The 22,821-nt window shown below is 39.4% G+C and overlaps 1 protein-coding gene across 1 annotated transcript in view; it reads right to left on the minus strand.

Annotated features, from left to right (window-relative positions):
* Positions 1-22,821, minus strand: part of LOC104381590 (histone-arginine methyltransferase CARM1) — a 74,306-nt gene that overhangs the window by 38,335 nt on the left and 13,150 nt on the right. The window contains exons 2-4 of the mRNA XM_086629324.1: positions 18,350-18,475; positions 817-917; positions 506-610 (exon numbers count right to left, since the gene is read on the minus strand). Of these exons, the coding sequence (XP_086485450.1) occupies positions 506-610; positions 817-917; positions 18,350-18,475 (332 nt within the window). The remainder of the gene's footprint in view (positions 1-505; positions 611-816; positions 918-18,349; positions 18,476-22,821) is intronic.

Consider the following 22,821-nt stretch of genomic DNA (forward strand, 5'->3'; position numbering starts at 1 on the left):
ACTTATGTACTTCCTCAGTTTGCAATGACTGTGGGGTGCAAAAACACTCAGTGTAGACCTCCATAAAAGACACAAACTCGAACACCTTTGCAGACATTTGCAAGAGACTGTACGACACAATAGCAAATACACAGTTAACAATTAATATAAGGAAACTAATATTGTGTATGTGCTCCAAGATGCCAAATGGAATGATGACAGCCCACAATATCAAGAAACATATACATGTAGGTTCTCAGAATGTCCACAGAAGACAGTAGAGGAATTTGTAGCTCGTGTTTGGATCTATGTTTGGCGCCATTCACCATCAGGATGTACCATCACCATCATGCATTATCATTCATGTGCTTAACAATAACATTAATAATTTAAAGCACATATGAATTAGTATATTCATGCACAAAGTCTCAGGTGAGAAAAGGCTCCAGTGTTGCTCTACAGGGCAAGTTGAAGTTTAGAGCCTAGGCAGCATATGGGAACATTTAAGACTCTTAATAGAGCTTACCTTGTCTGCAAAATCTATGTGGTTCTGTAGGATAGCTCTGTGATAAGTGGCTGTTCTCACAAAATCCTGCATCATACTCTGTTGTTGAGACAGACAACCATAAAACTAAAAGGAAAGGAGCAGAAGAAAAATAGAAGATGAGCTGTATCTTTTTTCTATCAATCTGACCCTAAATTATTTGGTATTTAAATTACCAAGGTCCTGACCACCTTCTGAATAAACCTAAGCTATCTTTCTAACTGACCTGGTGACTAAAGTCAAGCAAACAACAGTAACTTAGATTTCACAAACTGGCACTGAAGTTTCATTACCTGAAAATATTGAGCAGCATATGCTTCATCTGTTCGCTCACTGAACACAGAGTTCTTTTGGCTACGGCATCTCTTCAATGCATTTGAAAATGTGTTGTATTCTGGAAAAGAAAAAAGACACAAACGTAGCAAAAAACACAAGGATAGTAAATTAAGATAAACATCCAATGACAAGAACACATTCAGTCACACTTGAGAGGAATGCTTCATTTGGCTTATGGTGTTCATAAACACACAGTAAACAGTTTCAAATCTCATTAAACAGACAAGAGCTGTTGCAAAGATCTGGCCTGCATCAAGAGATTTTAAAAAGCACCTGGATGCATTCAACAGTGTTGCCAAGGATTCTCTGTTCAGGTTGGTGAACTCTAACAGGAGTGAGTAAACATAAGTCTCAACCTACTACTTCAGGTTAATCTACACTAATCCAAGCCGCACACAGAGAATCACCTAGGGTTATTATGAAACACAGATTTGAGTGAGAATCCAATTATTTTGAGAATAAACCACTCAAATTTAATTGGCCTAAAACACCAGGCTGAGGACCATGTATCTTCCTTTAGAAGCAGTCTAGCTGAAAAGCTCAGAGTTATAGCCCTTTGGCTTCTGTGGACAATATCACTTCTGACATTAGATGAGTAACAGAAAAAAAATCATGTGGACCTAAAACCCAACCAACCAGTCGACACAAGGGCTTTTGTCTCCATCTTTTAAGATCAAACTAACTCCCCAAGCATAAAGAAATTCCTTGATGTCCAAATGAAAGTCAAATGCCAGTAAATGAAGAAAGTATCTAGAAAAGGCACTATAAGGAAAAACCATCAGGAAGGAAGCATAGATGACAATAATAAAATCGGGATGGAAGTCTTACATCTTCTGTTCATACAAAGACAAGAGAAGATAGAGAAATCAGACCACACTAAATCCATAATTTGCTAAACCAGAGAGAGACAGGAAACTCCTACAACAGTTCACAGATTTTCAAATAAAAACAGCAATTGCCTGAGGCTTGTAACTGTGCACTGGGAAGTACATGCTAGTGCTCTAACCATTTGGAGACAATTTGATAATTCAATATTTTGAATAGCCTTTGAAACAAAGGGTCTGAAAATAAAAGAAACAAATAATTAATAAAATCATCAATACACTAACCAAGGAGAATTTCCCTCATCATTTCAGGAAATTTTGAAATCCTCAAAACAGAGATTTGATTGCACTGATTCCTTTTCCACTGCAGAAAGCTGGCATATCCAAGAGGGAAGAGATGTAAAAGATAGCAAGTGACTTTTCTTTTAGCTTTGGAAATCAGGACGAGCTCAATGTCAGGCTGTTTGGGAATGAAAACAAAGATCCATGTTTACACAACCCAACATAAGTATGGTTGCTGCAAAGTTATCTTTAATGGACCAAAAAAGTATTTTTGAGTAGGGTCTTGAGACAGAGATCCTTAATAGAAAATTTTAAATTCTTGGAAAAAGTGTATAATAAAGACAGCATAGAATTCAGCAAATTCATCACATATTGCTATTATTGTTATACAAGCTGTCCAGTCTTTATACAGCTAGATATCACTAAAACTGGATGGTAAAAGCTCCATCTTTGAGGCAGTCATATATTGTTTCATCGTAAGAATTTCACAACAAAAATGTGATAGACATACTTCCTCAGAGAAGTCCAAATCAATTGAGAGCACAGCTCCTTGAACTTCTGGACTATCACTCATAACATAGTCCACTTATAAGTGTCCAGAGTTCAAGCCATTTCTCCCAGTTGAAATTATGAGAAGTCTAATGTACGCAATGAAATAATTTTGTTGAAAATCTGGAACAATAGCTCTAAGAAGCATCACAGCATTAGTTTGCTGTGAATGAACAGGTCAGTTTGACCTTACTCTAGTAGAAGACTGTTAAGGGTGGAAGAAATCGTAAAATACAACTCACCATCTTATTTAAACTCACTTCAACTGGTGAGGAAATCTGTTAGAGAGCTGATCTGTTGCCACTCTGTAGAATATTCCCATTTAATTTCCAGGTGGGAGAAAGTCCCACTTTGTAACTTCTGGCCTGTCAGCTCTGGGAAGAAGATGCCACACTCAACACCTGAATTTGGGGTGATATGGAGGTCTCAAAATAATTAAATCATTCCAGAAGTAATTGTAAATTACCATGAAAATGTACAAATGCCATCGACATGCCCTTTTCACTCCCACACAGGGATGATGGTAAGAATAAAACAATGAGTGACTGGATCATGACAATGAAGAGTGGCCCAAATTACAGATAATGTCAATTTTCTGCTAGAAGATGCAGAAACCAGCTTCAAACAGATCAGTCCCTCTTCTTTCTCTGCATGAAGAAACAATACCAGAAAAAATTCTGACACTGGATAGTGGAGATTTTTTACCAGGCATCATTCATTGTCTTAAGCTTCTCTCACTTTTTTTTTTTTTAATCCAAAGGTAAGAGATCAGATCCAGTGACATGCTTGACTCCTTTCATTTCTAGCCACTCTTCACACGTTATTTTCATACCTCTGCAGAGACGTTTTGGTAGCTCAGAACCACATATTTGGCAACTTTGGCATCCAGGACTGAGAATGGATTTTGAAACCACAACACTAAGAAAAACTGGAAAAGCTTGCCTAGAGAGGTTATGCCATAGAAGTTTTTATCCTTGGAAGTTTTCAAAACATAACTGTACAAAGCCCTGAGCAACCTGTGGCTGAACCAGCTTTGCAAAGAAGGCTTCACCAGATGACCACAGGAATTCTCTTCCAATTGAATTATTCTTTGATTCTATGAAAAAAAAAGTATTATTTCCTTGTGATACAGTACTTCTTCATATACAAATAAGACGTTTGTTTCTGGAGCTCTTCAGAGCGCTTACAAATTACAAAACTAGTACTCACTGAGTTGAAGGGAACATCAAAAATTGTGGAGATCAGGGGACCTCCCAGAAGATTGGAAGATGGCTAATGTCACCCCCACCTACAAGAAGGGCTTAAAGGAGGAATCCAGAAAATTATAGGCTTATGAGTCTTACTTGAATCCCTGGGAAAGTTATGGAACAGATCCTCCTGGGGGCTATCACAAGTCAAACGAAGCACATGATTGGGAAAAGCCAGCACGGATTCACCAAGGGCAAATCATGCTTGACAAACCTGATCATCTTTTACAACAGAGTAATCTGCTCGGTTGATGCGGGGTGAATGGAGGACATTGTCTACCTGGATTTCTCCAGGGTTTTTGATCGATTTCCCACAGCCTCCTCCGAGAGAAACTGATGTGTTATGGTCTAGACAAATGGTCTGTGTGGTGGGTGGGGAACTGGCTGACAAGCTGCACCCAGAGAGTAGTGGTAAATAGCTCCTTTTCAAACTGGCAACCTGTCACAAATCGGGGGTCCCCCAGGGATCAATACTGGGCCCAACACTGTTTAACATCTTCACAAGTGATCTGTGATCTGGATGATGGGATCAAATGTGCCCTGATGAAGTCTGATGATGATATCGAACTGAGTTGGGAAATAGACACTTTGGAAGGGAGAGCCATCCTGCAGGAAGACCTGGATAGGTTGGAAGAGTGGGCTAACAAGAACCTTAATGAAGTTCAACAAGGAGAGCTTAAGGTCTTGCACCTGGGAAAACATAATCCAGGAGTGCAGCACAGGCTGGGAGCTACCCGGCTGGGTAGCAGCTCTGTGGAAAAGGACCTGGGGGGTCCTGGTGAACACCAAGCTCAGTATGAGCAAACTGTGCTGCTGCAGCAAAGAAAGCCAACAGGTTGCTGAGTTGCATCAACAAGGGCATCACCAGCAGAGATAAAGAAGTCATTATTCCACTCCACACCTGGCACATTGTGTCCAGTTTTGCTTCCCACTATACAAAAAAGAAGTAGAAAAGCTGGAGAGGGTCCAGAGAAGGGCCACAAAGATGATGAAAGGACTGGGAAGCCTGTCACATGAGGAAAGGCTGAGAGAACTGGGTTCGTTCAGCCTTGAGACACGAAGGCTTAGGGGACACATTCTGACCGAAGAGTGAGGGAGCTGCTGCGTGGTAGGTTAGCTGCTGGCTAGGCTAAACCACGACACTAACACTGTGAGAGAAAACATCTGAGCATAAAAATACAGATAGACATTTAGCTGCTGTTGTTGGACAGGAAGTGAAAAATACACTCTAATGAAAAAAGCAACAGCAACCAAGAGCACTGGTTTACAACATATCCACAAAAACTTAATGATTCCACTTTTGAGAAATCCTCATAGCCATGATCCTGTACTGACTGAATAAATATAATGCAAAAAATCCCCTTACAGCATGAATTTGCTCCTTTTTCCTATCTGTTCAGTGGATGTTCATTTATCCTCAACATTTACAAATAAAACATTCGCAAAAATCTTTTAGTTGCTTCTACTTCCTATTTGAGGACAATTACAGCTAAATAGCTACAAACTACAGATCAGGCTGTAAAGACGGAATTACTGTTGCAGATGTGAGTTTGGGATTTTGTTTTTCTTTCGAATGCAAACAGTCAAAGGTTCCTAAAGGGAAACCTCTTACAAAATGCAAATTGCCTAGGAATTATTCGTAACAATTACTACCAGTTTCAAATATTGTTTGAGAGTTCAGATACGCATTCGTTTCTGTGACAGGGCAGTGTCAAAAAAAAAATCCTTAGCATCTAATATAGAAAAATGGAATTATTGTGAACACTCTGCACATGACACAGACACAAGAAACAAATTCAAAAATAAGATATATTGAAGCTTTAAGAAATTATCCCAGATAAAAACCCCCGCTACAGAGAAGAGAAACAAGTTCGTCTGTCTTTAGCATGGACAAGGAACACCATGTTTCTTCCTTTTTTAGACTGTCCCAGAAGAAAGAAAATAAATTCTCTCAAGTCTGTTTTCTATATCTAGCAAGTCTACTTTTTATATACAGCATAAATTTACAATAGCCTCTCTTCTCTCCATTTGCTTCTGCATGCAAATACACTAAGCTATTTCATTTTATATTTTCTGTAAAGAAATTTATTAGCCAATACCTGATCCTGCTTGTGATACGAAACATGGCTTCATCTGCATATTGATCAAGGTCCTTAAAATTAAATTAAATGTTGATCTTCCTAAGGATCTGAGAGTCTAATGTGTCATATATAGAAATATATCCAGAACTGATCTTGGCTTTCATGAAAATCTGATTTTCTTCTTTATTTAAAGTAAGGGGACCAGAAAAGGATCTACACCAAAACCAGCATGGCTCACTGAAAGGCTTGAATACTGGTGGTTAACATACTTTAGAACTCGGTATTTCGCAGCCAGCAGTCAACCATACAGAAGTGAAACTCAGTAAAATATTTCTCAAGGACAGCCAAAGAATATTTTTTGCTAATCCCCAGTATTACATTCTTCATCAAGGTTGCAGCACTGTATGTATCCTTTCCTTTGTTGCTGTAAGGAATTGATTTTCTTATTTCACAGAACAATCAGGCTCTTCAGATCTTCTATCATCTTTTCAAAAGCAAATTCAAGCATAATACTTTTTTACTGAAGAGTGTTGCTTAGTAATCTGAGTGTGGTGTTTCAAACGTCACCCCTTCAAGAGTCTTCTATCCAGTCCCAAGAGATTCCACTACCTTGAACAAATCGTGCAGGCTTTTTGCCTGTTCTCTCATCTATACTGAGAAAGGTCCTGCTTGATTACAAAATTTTCTGGGCTATCAGGGTTCTACTCAAACAAAGATTAATCTGTCCTTAAAATCCAAAATTAATGTGCTTGAGGGGGTAGGGAGAGCACAAGTGCTTCTTGATGAAGTGCTTCTTTATGCTATGCACAGCCATCTTCCTTTACTCTCAAAACTCTTTCTTTTGCTTTATTCTTTGAAAGAACTGCAAATTGGAAAGATGGCCATGACTCTTCTTGAATGGTTTTGGCTGTCTTCAGAGAAATAGCTTACAATTTCCACTGACTGAAAAACAAATCCTTGTGCCCTCACCACCCTAACCACTTAAATCAATCTAAAGTTTTCCACTAGCAAGTTCAAAAACCCTTAAAACTTTACAAGTGTTACAGCTGTGTTCCAAGATTGGCAAATTAATGAAACAAGGCTTTAAAATGTGTTTTACAGTGTATTTACTCTTTTTCATCTATTCTAAGACCTCCAGCAACTACTCTAACAAGAATGACCAAATGTACTTGAGGATACAAGTGAGCAGATATATTTATTGCCTTTTTATCCATACCTTTACAGTACCTGTCTAACTCAAAACTGCTCAAAAAGCCACAGATGCTTCTCTTGCAAGAAGCCTCATCTGAAAATTGCTCTGAAAATAATGGAAAATATTGGAATGAAGACCACTATGAGTATGCAGTCTAATCTAGTTTGTATTAGCTAATGCTGACACTAGTTTATTTCCAGCACAGTGGAATAGGCTGCAAAATTTGCCCAAGTGCTGGGTGCATCTGAAAGACCTGCAGTCACTACAGTAAGTACAACACAGCACTTATATCTGTGCATTTTACCTGCTGAAATAAACTGTTTTAAAACATCTGTATTTTTAACTGGATCAAAAACCTCCTTAAACTCTTTGATGTGAATTGAAGCTAGTGTTCTATAGTTCATAACACAGAAAAAAACTATATCCAGCAAGTCAAACTGACTCCATTTTAAACATAAGAAAAAAAAAATAGAATATGATTTAAATTCATTAGGCAGTCTTCAATAACTGCCTATGAGCAATTTCTTACTTCACAACAACTAAATCTCACAAATTTTCATAGATTTCATAGATTTCTAGGTTGGAAAAGACCTTAGAGATAATCGAGTCCAACCATCCCTAATCCCCATTAAACCATATCCCTAAGCAGTTCATCCACCCTATTCCCTGGGCAGCCTATTCCAGTGGCTGACAACCCTTTCAGAGAAGAAATACTTTCTAACATCCAACCTGAATCTCCCCTGACTAAGCTTATACCCATTTCCTCTTGTTCTATCACCCAACACTAATGTAAAGAGCCCTTCCCCTACCTTCCCACCATCTTTTCTCAAGTATTTGTAGGCTGTAATCAGGTCTCCCCTCAGCCTCCTCTTCTCCAGGCTAAACAGCCCCAACTCCCTCAGCCGCTCCTCATAAGTTTTATTTTCCAGCCCCTTGACCAGTTTAGTCGCCCTTCTTTGGACTCGCTCCAGGAGCTCAATATCTCTCTTAAAGCGAGGGGCCCAAAACTGGACACAATATTCCAGGTGCGGCCTCACCAGTGCCGAGTACAGGGGCAGGATCACTTCCCTGCTCCTGCTGGTCACACTATTCTTGATACACGCCAGTATCCCATTGGCCTTTTTGGCCACCTGGGCACACTGCTGGCTCATATCAAGCTGGTAGTCAACCAACACCCCCAGGTCCTTCTCCGCCAGGCAGCTCTCCAGCCACTCTTCTCCGAGCCTATAGCGATGCTTGGGGTTTTTATAGCCCAAGTGAAGGACTCTGCACTTGGCCTTATTAAAGCTCATGCCATTGGCCTCAGCCCAATTATCCAGTCTGTTCAAATCCCTCTGAAGGGCCTCCCTACCCTCGAGCAGATCGACACAGCCTCCCAACTTGGTGTCGTCCGCAAATTTACTGAGGGTACATTCAATCCCCTCATCCAGGTCATTGATAAAGATGTTAAACAGAACTGGACCCAGCACTGAGCCCTGCGGAACCCCACTGGTGACCGGCCTCCAGCCGGATTTAGCCCCATTTACCACCACTCTTTGGGCCCGGCCATCCAGCCAGTTTTTAACCCAAAGGAGGGCGTGCCTATGAGGGGTATGCTTCCTCACATTTATTGTACACCATGTAATAAAAACATTCGTGCAGGCAGCTACCAGGAAACAACAAAAAGCCTAGTTCATATTCTAGTGTACCCCATAATAAATGCTTCTTCAGAACAAACCTCGTCTTACAGAATGAATTAGTAGCTTTCAGAAGAAAAGTGTCAGTTTCTCCTTTTTCCTTAGCCATTCAGAAGGCAAGGAAAACTCCTCCTCTGTGGGCTGAAGTGCTTTCACAAGGAACTTGTTAAGGAAATTAAAAAAAAGATTGCCTTGCAAACAATTTGGAAGAACATACAAAAATTTAACTCTCAGACATTTTTTGAAAGACAAGGTTGCTAGGATTTTTATTTATTTTTCATTTCCCCACATTTTTTTTCCCCCAATTAAAATCCAAAACCAGAAAGTAATTTGAAAACTTTTACCTTGACAGAGAGCTGTATCATGCTGAAAAACTAAGGCATTTGACTGTAAAGTTTTGACTAGCTAAACAACTCAGCTAACTAACATTTGCTGTTGGACATTAAACTCAAGCAAATCAATTATAAAGTTTGATAACTTTTCAAGAGATATTCTGCAGATACTACTGCACTGATAGCCTGAAAACTAAACTGTGCAGTTCAGTTCCGAAAAAGGAGGGCAGAAGCCCTAGACCTCTGGAGCACTTCCCGCAGGTACATACATTCATACACCATTCCTGGTAACTGCTGTACTGATTTCTCTTTAGAAGATGGTTGTCTTCACAGCAGAAGACACAGACACACAAACAGAAGCTATTAACATACTTCACCTCACCCATCTGCTCAAAACAGGAAGTCTCTCACTACTCCAAAGGGGAAGAGGGTGGAGAATGAACAAGAAAAACAACAAAAAAGGCTCCAGTAATAATCCTGGATGGCTGTTCAGGAAGAAAGGGAAAAAACCCCAATCCAACGTACAAAGGATAAGGGAAAGAAAACTCAATGGGGAATAAAACCCCACAAACTCCACCCAGCAGCAATCTAAAACAATGCTACTTCCAATAAATCAGTAAATAAATATATTTTATCAATTGTTAGATTTTCTGATCTAAGGAGATTAGCATAACATTCATGGAGCTGCGCTACGTCCCACTTGCTGCAGCCTACTATTAAAACACAGCACCTGCATTAAGCAGTAAATCTGGCCTGTAACTGATGAGAGGTGAAGTCATAACTTTGACCACATTTGAAAAAATGAATGGAATTCCAAAACTTATCACAAGACCATATCAAATGACAGATAGGTCAGTCTGTCTCCTGCTAAAGAGCGGCACACAGTCTTCCATTTGGAATAACAGAATTGCAAAATACCCAAATAATAAAATGCCTGTTTTGCAAAAAAGTGAAACATGCAGTAAAAATATAGCAAGTTTACCAAGGCCAGATTACTATCTGAGATCTCTGAGGTTGGACTATTATTTCCAAATGAGGAACAAAATCTTTTTGCTTTTATTTAGTTGTAAGCCTTAGACTTCAGAAATCCACAGTGACACCTATTATAAGCACCCTAGTAAAATTCCAACAGCATTCACCACAGACTCAAAAGAAAATACTCCCAGAAATCCTTGGGTTTAATGCATTTGACAGTATTTATAAAAAAATATTTTTCTCTTTATGTTACACATTTCAACCAATTATACAACTTTTCATTGCCATAAACAGATTAGACTAACAGGATTATGTTCATTTTAACAACTCATTTACTAATATTTCAATCAGCGTCAGATCATTTTGTTGTGAACATTGCTGAATATTAAATCACAATTTGCAGACTAGGTCACTTGCCACAATACTACTTCATAATTGAATTTCTGCAGCCTTCTTTCAAAATTTTTTTAATGAGTCTGGATTTGTGGAATAGGAATTATTTTTTCCCAAACACATTAGCGGGTGAATCATTTCAAACGTCAGCACAAGACAACTAAATGCTTAGAAATTCACTCAGTAAGCACTTCATCAGCACCGAGGGTACTCAATCAGTTGTGCGTTTTTACAGGAAACATGACTGATGGCCTTGTGTCATTCCACATCAGGAACTGGATGTGCCACATATTCTAAATCTCATTATTAAGTTTCCTAAATCATACTTTTCCCAAAGCAAAAACATTTTCTATATGCAGCACCAGTAACATTTGCTTTCTTTGGTAAGCACAAAGCAAAATACTGTATCACCTCCAAGCTAAACATCTTAACTAAAGCAGATTTTCTAACAGAACATTCCACCCATTAGTAAGTGATACACCTTGATATAAACCAGAAATTAAGCCAAATTCACAAAACAGTTATTATCAAGAAGAGTATTAAAGGAGTACCTTTAATTTCAAGCTGCAACCACACTCCAAAGAAAGCAATGTGAACTAGCAGATGCGAAAGCTTCCCCCACTGTGTCAATCTCACACTAAAAACGTTACCAAAAGAAGAGTCATGATTTGTAAAATGGCATTATAAAGTATCTAAATATAAATTTTCACTTTCTTTAGAACAGCCATTAGAGTTGTATTAGACAGAACAGAAATGGGGTTTTAAGTTGTAGTCAAATTTACATAAAGGTTGTATAAATTATTGTGATATTGCAAAACTGTTTAAGTTAAGCTATACTTTGGGAACTATTAAACTAAGCAGCATTAGATCCTTTCTTTTATTCTTTCTCAAAAGAATGGATGATTTTTATGTAAACAAGCTTCCTCAGAATACAAATTACACTTTAGTAAAGGATGATTATTTGGCTCAGTACAGTATAATTGGATGAAACGGAAATACTGAGATGGATATGCTTGATGCATGTGGTTCGCTTTTGTTTTCTAGTTTTAAATAGCCAGAATGCTGAATGTCCTGATACACTGATAATCCAGCAGTGCTTAGCGAGATCCTCTTCTGAACTGGTGGCCACATGCCTCACATAAAAACACTACCTGGTACCTCTGAATCAGCTGCTATTAATTTTCAAAATACTGCCAATGTTTTCTAAGACATACCCTTGCCTCACCGGAATGAAGTACTGTCAGTTTTAAGTAATTATCAACCCACCCACCCCAAATCTCTTCCACTCTTACCAGAACACAAGACATTAGAACTAAATGGATTTTTAAACAAATTCCCAATACAAGCATGTTGCCACCTTGAACACAGAACTGGAACTGCAATATTGTAATTTACAGGCAGGCAGATCTAGCAGTATTCAGATCTAGCAGAAAGGAGTAAAAAAAAGTCTAGAAATTTAAAATCCTTCATATAGTAATTTTTTCTAAAACTGTGAGAAAATTATGCTAAATTACTTGCCTATAGAAGAACAGAAAAATTATCACATCATATGTGGAAAGCCAAACAATAACATTAACTAACAAGAAAATAGCCCAGAATAATTACAATGAAAATACTAGAACATTAACAGTTACTGAAAAAACAGGGAGAAGTGACTGACCTTTTTCCAATCCCCTTTATTTTGTCCTCCCAGAAATCCAGATCAATCAATACTTGAAAATGCTAATGCTAAAATCATTCCCACAGAAATGTTCAGGGGAAGTCTGGAGGAACAAAAGGTATTGAAAACAGTGCCATTAAGCAATTAGGTCTCTACATTCCCTATATCCTACTGTTACTGATACTTAGAATTTTAGTAATTAGAATTTAATCAATAGTTTGTGATTAATATAGGTTGCAATTGATTTTAATAATATAAAGCTATAAGAAATATTTCAATGAAAAGTATGCTTGTACAGTAACCAGATGCTGCTATGAAAGCCTTTGTATAATCCTGTACCAAGACCAAAGGGATAAGTTAGAATCATGTAGAAAGTAGATAACGAGTACAAGTTGACCTACCAATTGATTTATGATACTTACATAGAACTAGAAGAATGCATGTAGCTATCAAGGTTTGGGTTAATGAGAATGAAGAAGGCCAGCCTTAACGAGTTATGGGTACTTGCCAAGAAACCATGAGGTAATTACCAGAAACTGTGAACTTAAGCAAAATGTAATTCCAGCAGGGGGAGATCACGACCACCGACTCATAGACCACCTACCCATATTATACCCCAGACTCATTTCCAGATGATTCTAAATTTTATTGCGCAGAATCGGAAATAGGAGAAGAATATGCTAATGATTTTCGGGAAATAATTTGTTTATGCATGTGTAAGCTCTATATAAGAAGTTTAATTTTGGTGCAAGGTGCGCACGCTAGGAGGAGATATCCCCCGTGCACCCGGCGCCGCAATAAAGAAGTGTCTGCTTATCTACATCCCATTGGTGTTGATAAGTTTCTTATTCCGGATTTTCGGTAACACTACCACCTCGAATACACTACATGAGTCGGTTCAAAACACTGCAAAGCTTCTGAATGGCTGCCTCTAACCAGATCAAGAAAAGTAACGGCATAGAAAACCCAGAGTGAGACAACAGCAAACCCAGAGGTTTGAACAGTGAGACTAATGGATACAGACACAGCAGAAGGCATGGTCGGTGGCAGCCTTCTCTGTTAACATTTGCAAATAGACCAGCAGTCTCCAAAAATCACACCATGGGAATTTTTTCTGCATGCCACAGTCTCCAGAGATTATCAGAGACTTAATTCCATTGAAGATAAACAGGTCAAACCAATTGCTGCATACCCACCCAGTGTTTGGGACAGTCACATAAATTAATCAACTCAGGCAAAGCACCTACAAATCTTTGAGCCACTTTGTGACAGTGGAGTAATTTAGAAACTGGAGCATGACACAGAATCGAAGTGTCTGCCTCAGAGGTGAGAGGTTAGGGATGACAATTGTGCACATAATATGGCTCAAAAGTCAAAACCTTTTTGGTTTTTTTTAAGTAATTCCAGCAGTAGAAACTCCTACCGCTCTTTTGAGATTAGCAAATGCTGGACTTCAGTCATTGAGAATTGCAGAGGTACAACGACAGTCACTGCACTGAGTAAGTTACCCTCTCAACAAATTGCACCTCTTTGTTTATGCAATAAAACTCTGCAAGAGTTTCAAGCTGCAAGATTAAAGACATTTGTGAATTTAACTGATTTCTAAATTAAGTCAAATAAAACAAGATTCAGGCAACCAAACTCTTCTTTTTTTCCTTTTCTGAAACACAGAATCATTACTTTAAACAAAAACTAGCAAGTAACCACAGAGTCATTTGGTCTTTTACTTCACAGAATTTATTATTTGACACAAATTCTTAGATTTAAACTGCCAAACAGCTTCCTTGCAATCTATGGGTCTCAAGGTATATCATTTAGTTGTCTTCATTTACAGTGCTTTGGTTTGCATGACTGAGTGGACTCAGTACACACTAACTGGAATCCTTCTGGATGAAATTAAACCATACTATGAACTTCAAGAATAAACTTCCATAGTCAATGGTCATTCAGTCTGTATGACCAGACTAGATCTAGTTCAAAGTAAAACACATCCTCCATTCTTGCCTCCTTCCCAAATGAGTATAGTTTGCATATCACGGCCCCAGCACCAATTGTTCTGGGCTACAAACTTGTTCCTTCTGGACTGTGTCATTTGCTAACAGAATCATAGCTCATTAGATGCAGACACCATTACACAAAATAATAATTTGGGGGGGGAAAAACCCACCATAACACATACCATGTTACTTTGCTTGAATTATACTGCAGTAACAGCATGTACATTTACAAATACAAAATTCAATGCATGCCTTTAATATATTTCACATCTCTCTCTCTCCAGACACACACACACACTCATATGTCTCTAGCTCAGTTCTGTATGTGGAAATCCATAAGCACTATATGCTATAAGTAACTGAAAACTGTAAAATAACACTTTTTTTTTCTGTCTGTATTGTGTTTCTATTAAGCGGCACAGCTATTAGAGCTGGCAGACAAGTTCCAAGTTGTGCTTGTAAAACAACATCTACAGACCTCAACTACTGGAATGCCCAATGCCTGGGTGCATTGTGAAAGTGGCTAGAGACCAGGATTATCAGGTTTGAAAGAGAAGAAAGGAACCTGCATTCTACCAAAACCCTGAAAGAACAATTCATCCTGTGCTCATGAACGAATTCCGTGCTCAATTAAGCAGGCCATTCCCACCAAGGAGCAGAGAGCTACATGCGAAGTCTGCCACAGATGAGTTACAGACTGGTTGGTTGGTCTGTTACAGATAAATGATCTTTGGTTTTGAAATAAAAAGCCTTTTAGTAGGCTACTACCTTTCGTTTTCATTGCCTCCTGATCCTACTCAGATGTTGAATATATGTTCAGCAGGAAATGAAAGATACAGTCTATGATTTATGACTGTATAAATGCTGAAACCAGAACAGCAATTCTCTGTGTGGGCACAAGCAGGGCATGAATTTCCCTCTCTCCTCGTTCCTTGCTCCTTATCTTCCTCTACCTCCCTAAAAGACAGAGGACTTGAAAAACTGAAGACTTTTACAACGCGTTTTCGTAACTAACACTTCTAACATACAAAAAAGAGTTTTCAGTCCATTTTTTAATAACAGCATTATTTTATTATACACACATACACATTTGCAAGTACATAAAACTGAGAGCAACACCTACACTTGTGTCGTGGTTTAGGCCGATCCAGCAACTAAACTCCACACAGCCATTCTCTCACTCTTTCTCCAGTAAAGTGGAGAGGAGAAAAATATAATAAAAGGACTGAGGGTCGAGACAAGAACAGAGGAAGCACCCACCAACCATGGTCCCGGGCAAAACAGACTCGGCTTTCTTAAAGCAAACCAATTTATTAACAGTTACTTAAAAGAATAAAGACAAGCAAAACCAGTTACTTAAGAGGATAAAAAGAAAACAAGGCCAGATCTTAAAACAACAACTCTCCACCCCCCTTTCCTTTTCTTCCCGGCTCTACCTCCTCCCCCCAGCAGCGCATGGGGACAGGGAATGGGGGAGTGCAAGTCAGTTCATCCCATGTTGTTACTGCTCCTCCTTTCTTAAAGGAGAAGGAGTCCTTACACCATTTTCCCTTGCTCCAGTGGATCCCCTACTCACAAGGAAAATGCACAAACTTCTCCAGCGTGAGTCCTACCCGCAGGATGCAATCCTTCCCCATTGGATTGCTCCGTGCGGGCTTTACCACAGTCTCGGATTCTTCGGGAGTTGTTGCCACTCGCTCTGGCGTGGGTCGTCACACAGACTCTAAAGGTGTCTCATGCTCTACCAACTGAGCTATCTGGGCATCTCTTCTCCAGCGTAGGCTTCTCCACGGGCCACGAGTGGGTCTCTGCTCCACCAAGACTGTCCTGGCTGCAGGGGGGCCACCTGCAATCTCGCCACCAGTTGCAGGGGTAAACTCAGCTCCAGCACACCTCGTCCCGTTCCATCTTCACTGACCTGGTGTCTGTGTAGCCGTTTCTCTCAGATCTCAGTCCTCTCTGGGTGAACTCAGCCCAGTGGGCACCTCGGGAGCAGGGTGCTCCCTGAGTTCCCCTGGCAGCTCTGCCACTGCCATACTCAGCAGGTGGCACCGGCCCAGCGCGGGCAGCTGCCTGGCCGGGAGCGGGGGCAGCGCCCTCCTCCCCTCTCCTCGGCAAAGGCACACCTTTCCGGTTCCTTTGTCCCAATGTAAATAGGGCAATTCGCAGAGGCGCCAACTGGCTCAAACCCTGAGGGGGATGGGAGTTCGATCTGGTGGCCAGCACCTGCCACCAGACAACACCCCCACCCCCCCCTCCCCCCGCCAAATCAAACCATCACAACTTGTATACAGCAAACAACAAAAGTTTAGCTTCTGCTTTATAGCCTTGACTTCTTTGTAAGATCATTTAACTTTCTCAAGACCATGTGCTATTTGATACACTCAACATGTAGAAGAAGGTACCAGCAAGCTATTCTTATGACGTGGGGAAACAATATCCTACAAGTAACTTCCAGTTTAACACAGCACTCAACACATTCCATTTGATATTAACAGGTTTGTTGTTTATACTGAACAGACTTTGACCAATCCATTACTTTCACATCATTTTATCAATGAGTTGGTGCATGGACTAACAGGCTATTTCAATTTCTTTTCCCCTGAGTTTTAAAGACGGAACAAATCTAGAAAACACTCAATTTTGTCATGTTAACAAGCAATCAGCAATGGTAAGTCTCTTATTTTATCTATACTGTTATCTATTTCACAATATGTAGCTATATAAATAAACTAAACACAAATCACCAAGGAATACAGCGAAGAGAAAACTGAATTTACTACTTAACCTTCAAGGTACTCCTCAGGAAAAATATGGAACTGTAGAGAAATCAGCTGCATTTTTTCCAAATACTTGTTTGTAAAGGTGAGGAAAAGCACTAAGAGAAACTTCTTTTTCCTTGAGATCTCAAACTATCAGTGCCTTTTGGAATCAGAACTTTCCTAGGTAGGCAAGATATGGTAGATTGCAGATCGAAGAGTACTGAAAACTTGCCTGACTCCTTAACTATTAGTTATTAATAATCTCAGCAGTGAGCTAGAGAAATAACTTAATGGAAGCACAATACTGAATTTTTAACACTCAGATACATAGATTAAAAAAACAATGGACACTCGCAGTCATTCTTAGCTTATATTCATCTTGTTTTAAGTAATGTAAGAGATTGAAAATGTGAATAGTTTTTTCTTGATGAATACAGATGAAACGCTGTAACCTGGTAAGACTTCAAAGGCCACCAAGGTTTAGCACCCAACTGAAAAAAAATCAGGATAGGATAGTCTAAAAACTATTTTCTAGTAGGGTAGGACTCAAGAGTTCATGTATTGTGTCTACATGACATAGAACTAGCAACTCAGTGCACAAACCAACTCATCTACTTCTGCAGTCTCAGCCCTTGATGCTTTGAAACAGGTATGTGTCTTTAAATAAGCTGCCAAAAATCAAAACTAATTGACCTGTGCCTCAGTTTCCACATATAAAATAGAAATAATTATAATGACCTCCTGGAAATCACCAGACATACTGAGGCAGGCCATTATGTAATAACTTCTGGTTATTGCAAGAGAGGAAGCTCTGTGTTACCTATACTTACACAATTCAAAATAAGTTGTGGCCATGTTGCACACTACTCAAAATAAATAGCCAGCCTTCTGAATTTCCTTCCATAAAAACTAAGAATGCTTTTCCAAAAGCCAATATGAGGACATGAGGATAGCACATACTAAAAAACTCCCAGCTGTTGAATTTACAAAAACACAAGCCAGGCGGAACTATAAAAATACAGATCTCAACATTCTACTAGAATACAATCACGTTTCCACAAGAGTGAGTTTTCTTTTTCAGCTTCACTATGCACAAAATATCTATCCTAAGAACTGCAGGTATTCTCAATTAACTATACAGACAAAACAGATCTGCAGACAACTTCTGAATGGAGAGCAACAAGTGGCAGATTGAGCACAGAAAGCATTTCATTTACCAGTTATCAGAGTTTATGAAGTTAAGTCACATGAATGCGTTATTTGCATTTGCTTTCTTCAGAAAATGAATCTGCAGTTGTTTTGCAAAAGCGTTACGTGCACTGTGTGAATGGTCTACACTCCACAAAAGGCAACTGGAGTGGGTTAGGCAAATAAAGTTACAAAAATCATCATAACAAAATGTAATATTTAAATAGTCAACATGAAACAGAGGTAGAAGACAACACATTTTAAAGCAAACTTTACGAATACAGTAGCATGGCAGGAAGGAGAAGATACTCACAAATGCAAGATGTACTTACCAGCTTGTGATCTGAACTGCAGCAAGGCACTGCTGTATTCCAGCATAATTAACACAGACTGTTTTCCCACACGACAGTATTCAGTGTCTCTGTTAACCAGGCATTTAAACACACAGAGTCCATCAGCTGCAGGGAAAAAAATACTTCAGAAAACTTTTAGCAGTTAAAACCAAAACCATATAAAGAACTGGATGCCTCTTTTGATTAACAATATACATAAGTATGTATCTGAACTACACAACTCCATGAAAACATGCTTTTTCCAACATGCTGTTGTAGTGACCTACATTTTCCATCCCACTTACCATCCATACTTTCTTGAAGTTGCCCTGTCCTCAGAAGAAAGAAAGAGAGCTGACTAATTTTTACCTAGATCCTAATAAGGTCTTAAAATAACATTTTTTTCTACTTCCTTTGCTTCCGTAATCCTATGTGCTAATATCCCGATAACCTCTAGAGATGCTGCTCCGGCAAATGAAATGGCAGGGTAATGAGTCAGGGAACAATTACATTGACTAAATGAGGAGAAGTAAACTAGCTTTTTCCAGTAAACACACACTATGTACCACACCATGAATGACAACAATCAATAAATCTACCACGTGAGAAAAAATAATGCCATTTTTCAGACAATGAAGAACACATAAGTACTTCAGAGCTAGGAAGAGACGCAGCAGAGGGCAAGCCTGTATACTGCTCCTTGGGGAGGGGGATCCAATATCAGAGGCTTAAGTGGTGCAATACATTAGCATAAACTGTCTCATTATCAGCCTTGCAGCTGTCAGGCGGCAACTTCGTGAGCACATCAAGCAAGATGCACGTTATCACTTTCAGAAACCTGACAGAGATCTGAAAGGGAACTTGATGGAAATGGCAGCTACGGACATGGGCTACAATAGGTAAAGCTTTTAAATTATGAGAGGTTTGTGCTATATATATCTTCATCACTCAAGCAACAAAGCTGCAGGACTTAATATCCCTGGACCATTCTTTCATGCATTTTAGGCACTTTGCTGACAACAAGTATTTATAATGCTTCTCCCATGCACATTTTATCCTTCTGGAAATTAATGAAAAAAACAAAATTTAAAAAAACACCATCAAAACTAGAAAAAGTAAAACATTTAAGGCAAAACAGAACAAAAAGAACTAAAAGCAAAAGTTCACAAATTGACAGTAACACAGAAAAGTGATACACTGCAATATACTAAAAATTGAGCAAGAGAAAAGAAGGAAAGCCAGAACGAAGAGGAAAAAAATACACATCTTGAAAAGCAAGACACATAATAAATAAATTATTAAAAGCTCAGTAGAAAGCTAATGATACTGAGCTATGCTATTCTGCTAGCAACATTTAAAGGACCAGAGTGAGAAGGCATACATAGACACACACCATACAGTCACCCAGTGCATGTTTTCTAAGCCTTACACTTCACAGGATCTGCTGTGATGAGAAGTGAACAGAACAGATGATGTTCCACATGTCAAGCAAAGTTTAATCAGGCAAAAAACGTTGCCAGGAAAGGGTCTATGTCCCACCTGGGCTGGCACACTTTTACATCTGCACACTCCTTTGTAGCCTCTTCCATAATTTAGGCTTGTGAACAAACTGAAGGCAGACAACTAACTGGGCTTGCTACTATCTGTCACCATTGTTTCTTTACCAGAAGGCACGCTCAGCCTTCCATTCCCTGGGCTGAACAGAGCCAGATCCTCTGGTGTACTCTTTTTGTACACCACGTGCTGCAGTTCCCTAACTATCTGGGCTTACTACAGCTTACCAAAGCATTTAATAGTTTTGCAAAGTCGTCAGCACATGGACTTCTAGTGTTCCAGAAGTCCCAGCTGAAGCACATGTCTTCTTACATTTCCCAAAATGCAAGCTTTTCTTCCACTCATAACCATCAATGCCATCTTCCATGTGAACTTTTAAAAACATGTATATGCTGCATCAGCTATTTAGAATAATCAGTACTAAGAAAACACTTCAGCTAGTTAAAGCAAAATACTCTCAGAGATAAAGAAGTAAATCAACCCATTTCTAGCTCACACTGTCTCTTAGCACACACGTGAAATTGTCTTTTTACCTGTGTCTCAGTTCATTCATATTGATCTGTGCCTGGATTGGAGCAATCCCAAACACAGATATAGATTGGGCAATGAGTAGATTAAGAGCAGCCCTGCAGAGAAGGACTTGGACCACATTGGTGGAGACCTTACAATTGCCTTCCCATACTTAAAGGGGACCTAAACAAAAGATGGGGAGGGACTGTATCAGGCAGTGGAGCAACAGGACGGAGGGTAACAGCAGGGAAATTAATGGCCCTGTCCTCCTTTGGACCCACTCTAACAGGTCCATGTCTTTCTTGTGCTGTACTTAAACATGGAACTGCTGTCTACTTATGGCAGCCCATTCCCCTTGGAGGTGTCACAGGAAGGGCTCATTGAAAAGTTCTAATACGTTTTTGTTACAACTTGTAAGGTCATTTTCCATTTGAAAAGCTGGCTCTTCACTTAAAAAGTATGTGGCTGCTGTTTCTTGGTGGTTTTTTGTGTTGTTCTTTTTGTTGTTGTTGTGGGGGGGTTTTGTTGTGTTTTTGTTTGGTTGGTTTTTTTTTTTTTTACTGTGAGCTGTAATTCAGCAATCATCATATAGCAAACATTTTGTTTGTTCTAAAGTCTCTCACTCAACATGTCTTCTGCCATGTACCAGTTGCCAATTACAATCAATATATCACAGTTAAGTCTTAAGCATAGTGAAATCAATTGCCTGCTAACTTGGAATATTCTACATGTTCACTGGAGCTCCTGAGGATGTTCCCCACATGTCTTCTGACCTGTAGGAGACAGATGGCAAACACCCAGATGCTGAGATCTTTCCTCCTGCCAGCCTGTAAACTATATAGTATAGCAGCATCAGTAAAAACGGATTTACCAGGTATAGATCTGTACAGATCTTTCTTCACCTTGACAGACAAGCAGCATAATGCTGTGTTATTTCAGCACAACAACAAAAGAAAGAAAAGCACCAGCCTCTGTATTTTGGTGTCAAGATTTAAGGCAATAAAGACCGTGGCCAACATCATACCCCGAAGAAGTATTTGAAAGGTTAAGAAATACTTCCACTCCCTTCCCCCTAGCTAAAATGGAAAAAGAAAATAACACACTTCAAACTCAGTACACAGAATCAATACCATATCAATTTGTTGCTTTTGCGTTGCACTGAATATGACAGCTCACTGCATGGCAGCTTGCTGCATGGCTGCAGCAGCCAACAACTACAGAAGACTTCAATAGGACTAGCAAGTTGTTATTGCACACGGACGTTGCTGACAGCACTTCTTTCCCCACTCGCACATGCCAGAGATTATCTGTGATAACCTCCACTTCCTCAGCCTGGCTTTTAAAATAATTTCATAGCCATTTTGGGTGGAGCACACCCCCAACATCTATGCACCACTGAAAAAAACTAGACCTATTTCCTCTGTGGGCCCTACGTTCACTCTCTCATTAGGATACGTTTCAGGATACTTTAAGGACACATTTCACTATATTTAAAAAAAAAAAACCACACAAAAAAATCCAACAGTTTGTAAAAGAGTTTATAATTTTATTGTAAATAATTATATTGTACTGTAATTAAACAGGAGAAACAAAATTGTTCAAGGAAACTTCTCACTTCCCAGCTACTGGAACATCTACAGAACAGCAAAGTAACTGTATATTAAGCTTTGGGAGGAAATTCAGCATTTCAGAATGGCATGTCTTTTTCTCTTAAAGGACACACAAAACTTACACGGTCTAAGGCAACATAAGCAGGACTCTCTCAAATCCTAAACAAAGCTCCAAAGAACAAGAAGAAATTCCCCGCACAGAGCCCACTACTCCTACCCAGCCTTAAAAGAGTTGGCTTCTCTTTGCTTTTCCCTCTCACTTTTTTCCTCTTACATACCCACTCATTTTTGGGTTTTGTGCTGTTTTCATTTTAAGTCATTTGATGCCATCATGCACCACTGCATGGCTTTGAGCCGGTCAGGATGCTGCCCTCCACCAAGACAGGTGCATCACGGATGCAGAGAGGAAGCCCAAGCAAGAAGGCTGTGTGAACACTGCCTTGGAAGTTGGCTAGCTGCAGGAGCCCAGATGCCAGAATGACTTGTTTTCACTCAGACTATTCCCACTTTGTTTACAGAGAGAGAAAACAGTCTAGCAGGGAAAAAGGTGTAAGAATTTTTTATTAGGTCACATTTCAATTACAAGAGTTTTCTCCATTCCAGTGGCATCCTTCCCTTCCAAGGCATCTCTCTTCTTACTAGTTTAGACTTTATAGTGGAAAACAAATATGAGGCACCTAGATTTCCAAGCAAGCTCATTGATGATATGGTAAAGCAGAGACAGACGGCACTATTGTACTATCTAGTCTCACCAAAGTGTGTGAAGTTTCTTCTCTCCTTTACATAGAAACTCCTTTT

This window comes from Tauraco erythrolophus, chromosome Z, assembly GCF_009769465.1.
Source record: "Tauraco erythrolophus isolate bTauEry1 chromosome Z, bTauEry1.pri, whole genome shotgun sequence".
In the NCBI taxonomy this organism is placed as follows: domain Eukaryota; kingdom Metazoa; phylum Chordata; class Aves; order Musophagiformes; family Musophagidae; genus Tauraco; species Tauraco erythrolophus.